The sequence below is a fragment of the Papio anubis genome, chromosome 10 (genome assembly GCF_008728515.1).
Source record: "Papio anubis isolate 15944 chromosome 10, Panubis1.0, whole genome shotgun sequence".
In the NCBI taxonomy this organism is placed as follows: domain Eukaryota; kingdom Metazoa; phylum Chordata; class Mammalia; order Primates; family Cercopithecidae; genus Papio; species Papio anubis.
This window is the reverse complement of record NC_044985.1, coordinates 80,287,035-80,299,479: the sequence shown is the minus strand read 5'-3', so window position 1 is coordinate 80,299,479 and position 12,445 is coordinate 80,287,035. Positions and strand designations below refer to the sequence as shown.

At 39.6% G+C, this 12,445-nt stretch overlaps 1 protein-coding gene across 12 annotated transcripts in view; it reads right to left on the bottom strand.

Annotated features, from left to right (window-relative positions):
- CCDC150 (coiled-coil domain containing 150) overlaps window positions 1–12,445 on the bottom strand; it is a 139,901-nt gene that overhangs the window by 115,024 nt on the left and 12,432 nt on the right. For 9 of the 12 annotated variants that reach the window (XR_001893503.3, XM_009182671.4, XM_009182676.4 and 6 more), the window contains 3 exons: window positions 5,484–5,704; window positions 5,204–5,382; window positions 3,532–3,600 (listed from right to left, as the gene is read on the bottom strand). Coding sequence is in view for 11 of the 12 variants with exons in the window: in XM_009182671.4 (XP_009180935.2) it covers window positions 3,532–3,600; window positions 5,204–5,382; window positions 5,484–5,704 (469 nt within the window). In the remaining variant the exon portion in view is untranslated. Of the gene's footprint in view, window positions 1–3,531; window positions 3,634–5,203; window positions 5,383–5,483; window positions 5,705–12,445 lie in introns of those variants that run through there. The other 3 variants (XM_021923826.2, XM_021923827.2, XM_021923825.2) reach the window with 2 other exon arrangements.

The window sequence follows — 12,445 nt, the reverse complement described above, 5'->3', positions numbered from 1 at the left end:
CCCCAACCCCATGGAAAAACTGTCTTCCAAGAAACTGGTCCCTAGCGCCAAAAAGGTTAGGGACTACTGCTGTATTAGTTTTGCTTTTTATATGTAGAAGTATTCTTATGTGGTCAAATCTATTGACCTTTTTATAATTTCATTCTTTTTAAGCTTAGAAATTGCTTACTTATCCAATGATAAGTTAAATATTACAATCTTATGTAAGAATGAGCCATTTTATTTGTGGTTATATTTTTTCAGATTTTAGTATCAGATTATAATTACTTTCTCAAATATAGTAGCTTAATATACTTTTCTAAACTTGTATCAAATTATGTACTACAAGTTGTTCAAGATATAATTTATTCCTTGAAAGTTTCAAAATTCTTACCCAGGAAATCATCTTGTTTAAATTTTAGTTGCATCACTGTCAAATGTGATTCAACCTCTAGTTCATTCAGAATTAAATACTTTACTCTTTTAAATTCTGTTTTAATGACCCCCATTATGTAGGCTTGAAAGCATTCGGCTAGCCACTTTTTAAAGAACGGCCACTTTTAAAAAGAGATATTTTCCTCTTTTATACATGATATACCTATAATGTGCCGTACAAAAGCACATTACAAAGAGAATCCTTTACTAATGAAGTATTTGTTTCTGAACTACTATTAAGGGCAATCAGTTAATCCATTTAATGTTTATAACATCCAGATTTTGTATCTATTTTATATATATTTCATATGTCTTAGGAAGATAAATACCACACTTCTATCTGTATATAACCCTCTGTCATAGGCTGAATTGTGTCCTCCAAAATTCCTATGTTGAAGTCGAACATCTGCTACCTCACAATGAGACTCTCTTTGGAGACAGGGCCTTTCAACAGGTGATTAAATTAAAATGAAGCCATTGGTGTGTACCCTAATGCAATTTGACTATATCCTGATTAGAAGAGATTTGGGCACACAGAGACACCAGGGATGGCTACACACAAATAGAAAAGCATGTGAGGACCCAGTTAGAAGGCGGACACCTGCAAGCCAAGGAGAAAGGCCAGGAGAAACCAAATCTGCTAACAACTCGATCTTGGACTTCAAGCCTCCAGAACTTCAACAAATAAATTTCTGTTTATACCACCAAGTCTTTAGGACTCTGTTATGGCAGCCCAGCAAACTAATACACCCTTTCTTTTTCACATACCCTCAGAATGCCCATGTTCGACTATTATAGCACTTTTGCAAGTCTTTGACAGAGCTTAATCAAAATGCAAGACTTTACCATAGAACCAAAAATTAAGAATAAGATTTTCCCAGTAAAAAATAATGTTAAATGGCAATCCAAAGGAGAAAGGATTGTCTTTTCAACAAATGGTGCTGGAAACACTGGACATCCACATGCCAAGAAGAAATTCATCTAGATACAGATCTCATACCTTTCATAAAAATTAGCTCAAAATAGATCAAAGACCTAAATGTAAAATGAAAACCTATAAAATCTCTTAGAAGATGACACAAGAGAAAATCTTAGTGACTTGGGTTTGTACACTTTTTAGATACAATTCTAAAATTACAATCCATGAAAGAAAAAAATTGATATACTGGACTTCATTAAAATTAAAAGTTCCTGCTCTGTGAAAGACAGCTAAGAGCATAAAAAGACAAGCTACAGAGTAGGGGAAAATAACTGCATAACACAACTTTGATAAAGGCCTGGTATACAAAATATACAAAGAACTCTTAAAACACAACAATAAGAAATAACCCAGTTACAAAATGGGGTAGGAGTCTAACAGATAACTCACCAAAGGAGATATACAGATGGCAAATAAACACATGAGACGATTCTCAATGTCATTACATCATTAGGGATTGAAAATCAAAACAAGATACCACTACACGCCCACTGGAATGGCAAAAATTAAAAACACTGACAAGACCAAATTCTGGTGAGGATGTGCAGCAACCATAACCCTTATTCCTTGCTGATGGGCATGCAAACGATACAGTCATTTTGTAAGACAGGTTAACAGCTTCACACAAAGCTAAACGTAGGCTTACCAGATGATCCAGCAATTGCATTCCTAGGTATTATATTTGCCCAAATGAGTGGGAAACTTATGTCTATGTAAGAACCTGCACACAATGTTTATAGCAGCTTTATTCATAATTGCCAAAAACTGGAAGCAACCAATATGTCCTTCAATAGGTGAATGGATAAACAAATTGCGGTACATACAATAGCATATTGTTCAGCTATATAAAGAAATGAGTTACTGAATCATGAAAAAACATGAAGGAACTTTAAGCCCATATGCTATAAAAGAAGCCAGTACAAAAAGACTACATACATACTGTATGATTCCAACAATAACAGAACTAGAGAGACAATAAAAAGATCAGTGGCTGTCAGGGGCTCAGGAGAAGACATGAGGAGGGAGGGGTAGGTGAAGCACAGGACATTTTTAGGGCAGTGCAACTATTCTATGTGATCCTGTAATGATAAATATATGGTGTTATGCATTTGTCAAACCCATACAACTTTACAACATGATGAATAGTGAATCTTAACATATTTCACTAAATGATGGCTCAATATTGGCTCATCAAATGTTACAAAAGTACCATACTAAATCAAGATGTTAATAATAGTGAAACTGCGGGAGTGTAGAGAGGGGTATACAGGACTCTGTGTTTTCTGCATAATTTTTCTGTGAACCTAAAACTGCCCTAAAAAGGGTCTATTAAAATACCTTAAAAATAAACTTAATACATTCTAACTATGAACAATCAAGCTTTTATCAGTAATTACTGGCAAATAAAGTACTTAATATAATACAATTTTCCAAATACCTATGCTTACCACCTAAGTACTAAAATTTATAACCTTAAAAATAGTTTTGCATAAGAATTTTCCTAAAAAGTATGTCTACTTCTCTATTTTGTATTAACAGAATCTTTTAAATATAATTTGACCCATTTGATTTGAACATCAATTATTAATACTATTATGTCAGGGAATATTGAGGTTTCAGGCCACTGCCAGAGTATACTGAGTTAGTAATTCTACTGATTCTTCCACTGTTTTCAGCTGCAAATTTTTAGTCCAACAGCTTTTAGCAGCCACCTACTTCATATTTCCCAATCTGCTATCTACTAAAAACAAGCTGAAATGAAAGTTTAAGGTAAAATTAGATGAACAGACTTATTAATAGTTTTTTATTTTAAATACAACTTTAAAAGGCCTTTGCATGAAAGTGTCCACTTAACTATAGTATATGGGCAGCCACAAGTGGTAACTATTCCTTCCTGGCTCACAAAGCATTTATTTTTTATTTCTAGTTTCATGCCAGTATTGAGGTAAAAGGAAGTCTTAATGTCATGTAAGGGCAGGCACTTTCACTTGAATTCAATGTGGCATATTTTTAAAGTCTTCCTACTACATAGTCACATATTTTCTTCTTCAAAGGTTTCTTTTCATTCTCTCTTTCTGCTGTCTTGATTTCCCCCTGCAATTCCAACACCTCCTCCACCCTCCATCTTTTTGTCTTACCTCTTGAATTTTAAGGTTCATTTTACGTTTTGTGGTCTTCAGTTCCTCTTCAACAATGGCTGCATTCTTCTAAAAGTAGAAGGAGAAAAGATTCTAAATAATCTGAAATGACAGGAAGAAATTGTCTATCGGTATATCAGATCAAATCAGGTTTTTTTCTAGCAACCTATAAGTGCTATTTTTAATATGGTTATAAATACTCTTTGTTATAAGTCTGAAGTAATTATTACCATGAGTTATTTAACAGGAAAGCTATTACTTTGATACATGATTTCTATAATTTCCTCTTTTATATCATAAACAGTGATTAATTGCACCCACCTCCTATATAAAATTCAATAATTAGAGGTCAATCTGGTAATTGACAGACATTTTACTTACAGGATATATTCTTAATTTTTTAAAGAATTCTATTTTTTCCAGCTTCAAATATTATTCGTGCTTACAAGCGGAGGATGAAAAACACAGCTTTCCCTACTTATTCTCTTTTTTATTAAGATAAATGGCACCACAATCTCAGATGTAAAACCTCAGAACCATCTTTGCCTTCTTTACTGCCTTCAGTCCTTCCCAGCACCATATTCTAGCATATCTTTTTCTTTTACAGAACATTCCTCTTTCCTTTCAAAATGCCACAACCCTAGATCAGACCTAATTTGGCTCACGCCTCAAATAATGCTATGGATTCCTAATTGGTTTCCCTGCCTCCAATTTCTCTCCGTATATATTGCTAAATTTGTTTTCCTGTTTTCATTATGTCACTTGCATATCAAAAATCTTAATCACTCCCCATAGGATCAACCCCAGCTACTAATTATTCCTGATTTTCAGATGCTCTATAATGTCATTGCTAGCTAATATCCAACTTATTTCCCACAAACAAATCCTCACTCTTGTAAGGCTAGTTTATATATTTCTCCTAGCTGTACCCAGTAGAAAGACCCAGGTTCAAACCTGGGTAACAAGAAGACAACAGGTATGTGTGATCTTGGACAAGTGACTTAGCCCAGGGACCCAGTACTATCATTGCTAAAAAACGGGGACAATAATATCCTGTTCACCCAAGATTTTGCGAAGATTAAACAAAATAACACATTGAACATCTATTACATTGCCTAGCCCATGAAGGGAGAACAACACTGTTAGTTTCTTTTCCAAGTAGCCCTTTTTCTTTGCTGCCTCTGCGTGTGCTCCTTGAAATGTCCTCACCCCTACACTTTGCTTCTAAAGGTCCTATCCCTTCCCTGAAGCCTGCCTAATCTATTCCAGATAGGGCATCCTCACCCTCTCAAACATGGCTGAACACAAAGCCCTTACTCGGCAATATTCACTTTTTGTCCTATACTATACTGTTCTGTAACACTTTCTATACTTATTTTTTCCTTTTTTAATTTTTCATGCTGTGGCTTGTTCTCCCAACTAGCATATGAGTTCCTGAAGAGCACAGGCTCCATCTCATACCTCTGGACCCACACAATCACTTGTATGGGGTAAGGGTTGTACAGTGCAAATCTAATAGGCCAAGAATCCTCAAATCAACATGCCAAATGTCAAATGCCAAGAATCCTCATATCGACATCACCTATTTTTAAAAGTCAGTGTCATAGGTCTGTTGCCTCCTCCAGCTAACACCTAACAGTGTGTTTACACTTCAGAACTCTTAGACTCAAACCTTTGTTTGCGAGGCAATCTCCAGAGTGGCAGTCAACCTTTGCACCTCATCTTGTGCCTTGTCTTCTTCCTCTTTTACAGCTCTCAGTTGCTGGCGCAAATTCATAACTTCAAGATGCAACAGCTTCAGGTCCTTAGAATGCTCTTCCTGTACTGTATTCAGTCGATCTTTCAGAAAAGCTACCAGAGAGCACAAGAGGGGCATCAAGCAGCAGAAAGAAGGTCAGTAAAGAAAATTAAGCACCTACACAGGACATTTCTGATGATTCTTATCTCTATACCTGTTTTCTGAGGATTCAAATCCTTTTCAGTTTGCAGCCGGAAGATGTTCATCTTCAAGGACTGAATGAGGCTTTCAAGACGACACATTCGATTTACCAGAAACTCACAGTTCTTCCATAAAATATCTGTTTTTCCTGCACAAATTGCTTCATTTTGGATAGGACTAATGACTTTCTGGCTCTCCAGGTCTTCTAAATAGTTTGGAGCCTCCAAATAGCCTCTGGGACAAAGATCCCAAAATAACAATATTATGCAATGCAATTTCTACTACAGTAATGCCCAAAACTGAGTCAATGTAACATTTCCAATAAGAATAATAATTGGAGCCCACCAACATGGTGGGCTTCTGACTCTCCCTCCACGCAGGGACATGCTAATCAATTCCCTCCGAGAATTGATTAATTGACACAGATCAATTCCCTCTGAGGGAAAGTCAGAAACAAGTTGAGAGACTCTTCTGTATCTGGTAACTTAGAAAATATCCACATTGACTAGGTAGGAAAAGCTGAGGCAGACTCAGGTCCAAACCTCACCCCAGGCACTGTGCCATCCAATTAAGAAGGTATCCCCAACACGTATTCTCTCCCTGAGGACAGAAGGGTTTGGACCTCATATTTAGCACCCTAACTCTAAGATTCCCCACAGTATGGCTCTTAATTCACCTGCCTCTAAGAGCAGAAGTGGTTAGGCATACCCGAGTCTCCCTAGACCACAGAACAAAGAGGTGATTATACATGGGTGTGTAGGCACTTACAGAGGCTTCATCCCCCAGGATCAGGATAGAGAAGGGCCTGCAACTCAAAGCTCCCAGTTTCTGCCTGGAAGGAGTTTGCCAATGTACTCTGTCAACTGCTGCTGTTACCAGTTGAGTTTCATACAAGCCTGCATCAGGGAATTAACTGGGCTGACAAACATAACCTGTGGCAGCCTAAACAGGAGTTTGGCAGCCCCCAAGCCTATTCCCCTGGCTCACTCAGTCAATAACCACAGTCTACCAATTCCTCCTGGAAAAACTTTTTCCATGCATCAAGCGCCCCAACTTTTATAGCTTCTACTTGAGGGACTGCATTTTAAACCTTGTAGCTCTAGGGACAGAAAGGATTAGGAATACAAGAGTCTCATATGAGAATCTTCCCAAATCACAATACTAAGAGGTGGTTTTAAATAGGAGTGCAAGCAGTTCCAGGGACTACACCTCTTGGAAGCAGTGTGGAGAAAGTGCTGAAACACACAGTTCTGTTTTTCACTAAAAAGGATTTCTCTGTACATTCTCCCAGTGAATACTTGATGGTCTGGCTTCTAACTAACTTGCATCAGGGAATTAACGGGGCAGGCAAACAATACACCTCTGGCAGCCTAAATGAGAGCTTGGTACTTGCCAAGACTTCTCCCCTAGCTTGCCCTAGCAATAACTCCAAGTCTATAGAGGCTTCCTAAAAGTAGTTTGTCCACTCATCAAGTGACATAACTTCTACAGTTCTCATACAAGGACTACCTCCTTAGCCACCCAGCTCTGGAAGCTGATTTGGCTGTGTGTTTCCAAGTCTCTCTAGACCACAGAAAACAAAAAGGTAGACATACAACGGGCCCACTCCCAGTGCCCATACCCTCAGAGGATGTAGTCTGAATGACAGTAGTATAGGTATTTGCCATAGAGCTTCTCCCTGGCTTAGAGTAGAGAGAGATAAATGCCTGCCTTAGTGCAGATAGACAATACCTGCTTTAGTGCAGTAAGGGATAAATACCTGCTCTCAGCTTCACCCTGAGGATAGAAGGAACTGGAACATGCACCTAACACGTTAACATTTTCAGCTGCATCTAGAGAGCGTGGCTTCTGTCTTACCGCTCTCATGGTACTAACAAGACTCGGCATATCTTAATCTTCTGGGGCCACCAAAAACAGAGATATCAGGTTGTACAAACACAGAGATTTGAGAGACACATTATAATTTCTGGCTGTACGAATTGGTAAGATCTCCTACATTAGGGCCAGTTTGACAAGACTGGGAGAGGTTACTGTCTTACTTAATGTACAGAAACCAACACAGAAAGTTTTTTAAAAAAATGAAGAAATAGGAAAATATGTTCTAAATAAAAGAATAAGACAAATCTCCAGAAACCAATCCTACTGAAATGGAGATATGTGGTTTTTCCAAGAGGCAATTCAAAATAATGGTCATAAAGATGCTCGCCAAGGTCAGGAGAATAATGCAAGAACAAACAGAATTTCAACAAAAGACAGTAAGAAAGTATAAAAAAAGGACCCAACAAATCATATAGCTGAAGAATACAGTAAGAGAACTGAAAAAATTCAATAGAGGGGTTCAACGGCAGACTATATCAAGTGGAAGTGAATAAGTAAACCTGATGACAGGTCACTGATAATCATCCAATGTGAGGAGCAGAAAGAAAAAAAAATGAAAAGGAGTGAAGATAGCTTATGGAATTTATGAGATACCATCAACAGAACAATATGCCCATTATCAAAATTGCAGAAGGAAAAGTGAAAGGAATAGAAAACATATTCGAAGAAATAATAACAAAAAACTTACCGAGCCTGGGGAAGGACATAGAAATCCAGATCCAAGAAACCCAAAGGACAACAAATAAGATAAATTCAGAGTTCCACAGTCCCATACTTAGACACTTATATAGTTTGGATGTTTGTTCCCTCCGAATCTCATGTTGAAATGTGATCCCCATTGCTGGAGGTAGGGCCTAGTGGGAGCTATCTGCATCATGGGGCAGCTCACTCATGAATGGCTTGGCAGTGAGTGAGTTCTCACTTTTTGTTCACAGAAGAGCTGGCTATCTAAAGGAGCCTGGCATCTCATCCTCTTTCTCTCACTTCCTCTCTCACCCTGTGACTTGCCTGCTCCCCGCTGGCCTTCCACCATGATTGTAAGCTTCCTGAGGCCCTCACCAGAAGGTAAACAGATGCTGGTGCCATGCTTTTTAGCCTGCAGAACTATAAGCCAAATATATGTCTTTTCTTTATAAATTACCCAGCCTTAAGTATTCCTTTATAAGCAACACAAAAGAGATTAACACAGAAAGTTGGAAACAAATAGTGAGGCATTGCTATAAAGGTACTTGAAAATGTAAAAGCAGCTTTGGAACTGGGTAATGGGCAGATTGGAAGAGTTTGGAGGGCTCAGAAGAAACCAGGAAAACGAGGGAAAGCAGAACTTCTCAGAGACTTAAGTGGTTGTGATGAAAATGCCAATAGAAATATAGACAGAGGACACGCTGCTGAGGTCTCAGATGATAGAAATATAGACAGAGGACAGGCTGATGAGGTCTCAGATGAAAATGAGGAAGTTACTGGAAAATAGGGTAAAGGTCACCCATGTGACACCCTGGCAAAGAACTTGGCTGCAGTGCGTCCATGCCCTTAGGGATCTGTGGAAGTCTGAATTTAAGAGTGATGTCGGCCGGGCGCGGTGGCTCAAGCCTGTAATCCCAGCACTTTGGGAGGCCGAGACGGGCGGATCACGAGGTCAGGAGATCGAGACCATCCTGGCTAACACGGTGAAACCCCGTCTCTACTAAAAAATACAAAAAACTAGCCGGGCGAGGTGGCAGGCGCCTGTAGTCCCAGCTACTCGGGAGGCTGAGGCAGGAGAATGGCGTGAACCCGGGAGGTGGAGCTTGCAGTGAGCTGAGATCCGGCCACTGCACTCCAGCCTGGGCGACAGAGCGAGACTCCGTCTCAAAAAAAAAAAAAAAAAGAGTGATGTCCTAGGGTATCAAGCAGAAGAAATCTGTAAGCAGTAAAACGCTCCAGAAGTGACATGGCTACTTTTAACAGTCTACAATTAGATATAGGAGCAAAGAAATGACTTAAGGTTGAAAGTTATATTGAAAATTGAAGCACAATATAAAAATTTGGAAAATTTACAGCCTAGCCATGTGGTAGAGAACAAAAGAACATTTTCAGGAAAGGAATTCAAGTGGCCTGTGGAGCAACCATTTGCTAGAGAGATTAGCATGACTAAAAGGAAGCCAGATGCTAATAGCCAACACAATGGGAAAAAGGCTCTGAAGGCATTTCAGAAATCTTTGAAGCAGCCCCTCTCATCAGAGGCCCAGAGGCCTAGGATGAAAGAATGGTTTTGGGGACTGGGTGTCACTGCCCTGTACCACCTCAGGAGTGCTCCCCACATCCTGGCTGTTCCAGCTCTCACCAGGACTCAAAGGGCCCCAAATACAGCTCAGGCCACCGCTTCAGAGGAGATAGGCCATAAGCCTTTGTAGTTTCCATGTGGTGCTAAGCTTGCAGGCCTGCAGAATGCAAGAATGAAGGAGGTCTGGCAGCTTCCACCGAGATTTCAGAGGATGTATGAGAAAGTGTGGGTGCCCATGCAGAAGCTCCCTGCAAAGGCTCTGCTCCTGCAACAGGCTTCTATTAGGGCAGCACTGAAGGGAAATATGGGACTGGAGTCCCCACAAATGGCCCACCTGAGGGCACTGCTCAGGGGAGCTGTGGGAATGAACCCACCCTCCAGACCCTAGAAGGGCAGAGCCACTGGCAGCTTTCACCCTGAGCCTGTAAAAGCCACAGGCACTCAACTCCGACCCTTGAGAGCAGCCACGGGGGCTGCAACCTGCAAAGCCAGAGGGGCAGAGCTGCTCAAGGCTTTGCTAGCCCATCTGGCATACCAGTATGCCCAGGATATGGGACACAGTCAAAGATTGTTTTGGAGCTTTAAACTGTGGGACCCACTGCTCCTTTCTTTTAGCCAATTTCTTCCTTTCGGAATGGGAACGTTTACCCCATGTTTGTACCACATTATATCTTGGAAGTAAATAACTTTCATTTTGTCTTACAGGTTCATAGGTGGAAAGAACTTGCCTTGAGTCTCAGATGAGACTTTGGAATTTAGCTTTGGAACTTTTGAATTAATGCTGGAATAAGTTAAGCCTTTAGGGTACTATCGAGAAGGGATGATTATATTTTGCAGTGTGAGAAGAACATGAGATTTGGGGGCCAAGGGTGGAATGACATAGTTTGGATGTCTGTCCCCTCCAAATCTCATGTTGAAATGTGATCTCCATTGTTGGAGGCAGGGCCTAGTGGGAGCTGTTAGGTCATGGGGGCAGATCCCTCATGAATGGCTTGGTGCCCTTCCCATGGTAATGAGTGACTTCTCACTCTGTTAGTTCACACTGGTTGTTTAAAGGGGCCTGGCACCTCCTCCTCTCTCTCCCTCCCTCTCTCACCATGTGACTCACCTACTCCGCCTTTGCCTTCCACCATGATTGTAAGCTTCCTGAGGCCTCAACAGAAGTTGAGTAGTTGCTGGCACCATGTTTTTACAGCCTGCAGAACTATGAACCAAATACATCTCTTTTCTTTATAAATTACCCAGTCTCAAGTATTCCTTTATAGCAATGCAGAATGGACCAACGCAGACACATTATCATCAGACTGTCAAAAGTTAAAGACAAAGATTTTTAAAAGCATCAAGGGAAAAGTAGCTTGTTACATACACAAGAACCCATATTAGACTATCAATGAAGTTTTCAACAGAAACCTAGTAGGCAAGAAGAAAGTGGAATATATAGTCAAAATCCCGAAAGAAAAATAAAACTGTCAGCCAATAATACTATACTCAGCAATGCTATCTTTCAAAAACAAAGGAGCAATAAAGACTTTCTCAGACAAACAAAAGGTGAAGGAGTTTATTGCCACTACCTTACAAGAAAAGCTAAAGAAAGTTCTTCAAGCTGAAGGAAAAACAAAGCATAAAAACCACTAGTAAAAGCACTGTCAAATTCGAAAGTTCTTCAAGCTGAAGGAAAAACAAAGCATAAAAACCACTAGTAAAAGCACTGTCAAATTCGAATCACTCTAATGCTGTAATAGCAGGTTATTGATCAATTATATCTCTCGTATACAGGTTAAAAGACAAAACTAATAAAAACAACTATAGCTACAATAATTTGCTAAGAGATACGCATTATAAACACATGTAATTTGTGACATTAAGAACATAAATAGTGGGAGCAGGGAGAGTGAAAGTGTGGAGTTCGGGCACGCAGTAAAAATTAAATTGTTATCACTTTAAAATAGCCTATTGTGTTTTTTTGCAATCCTCAGAATAACCACACAGCAAAACAAGAACACACTGGAAAACCTAGAAGAAATGGATAAATTCCTAGAAACATGTAACCTACCAAGACTGAATAATGAAGAAACTGAAAATCTGAACAGGCCAATAAAGAGTAAGAAGATTGAATCAGTAATAAAAAGTTTCCTCCTATCAAATAAAAACCCAGTACCAGACGGCATCACTGTGAATTTCTACCAAACATTTAATGCAGAATACCAATTCTTTTCAAGCTGTCAAAAAATTGAAGAGGAGGGAATACATCAAATTCATTTTACAAGGTCAGCATTACCCTGAAATTAAAGGCAGACAAAGACACTAAAAGAAAAGAACACTACAGGTAAATATTCCTGAACACAGATGCAAAAAAAACATCAGTGGCTGGTACAGTGGTTCACGCCTGTAATCCCAGCACTGTGGGAGGCCGAGGTGGGCAGATCACGAGACCAGGAGTTTGAGACAAGCCTAACCAACATGGGGAAACCCCGTATTTATTGAAAATACAAAAATTAGCCAGGCGTGGTGGCACGTGCCTGTAATCCCAGATCCTCAGGAGGCTGAGGCAGGAGAATTGCTTGAACCTGGGAGGCAGAGGTTGCAGTGAGCCAAGACTGCACCACTGCACTCCAACCTGGGGGACACAGCAAGACTTAGTCTCAAAAACAAACAAAACAAAAAACAAACAAACAAAAACACTACCAAACCATATTCCACAGTACAGTAAAAGGATCATTCACCACGATGAAGTGAGATTCATCCCTGAGATGCAACAACAGTTCAACATGTGCAAATCAATAAATGTGATCTGCTGTATTAATAGAATGAAGGATAAAAATTATATAATCATC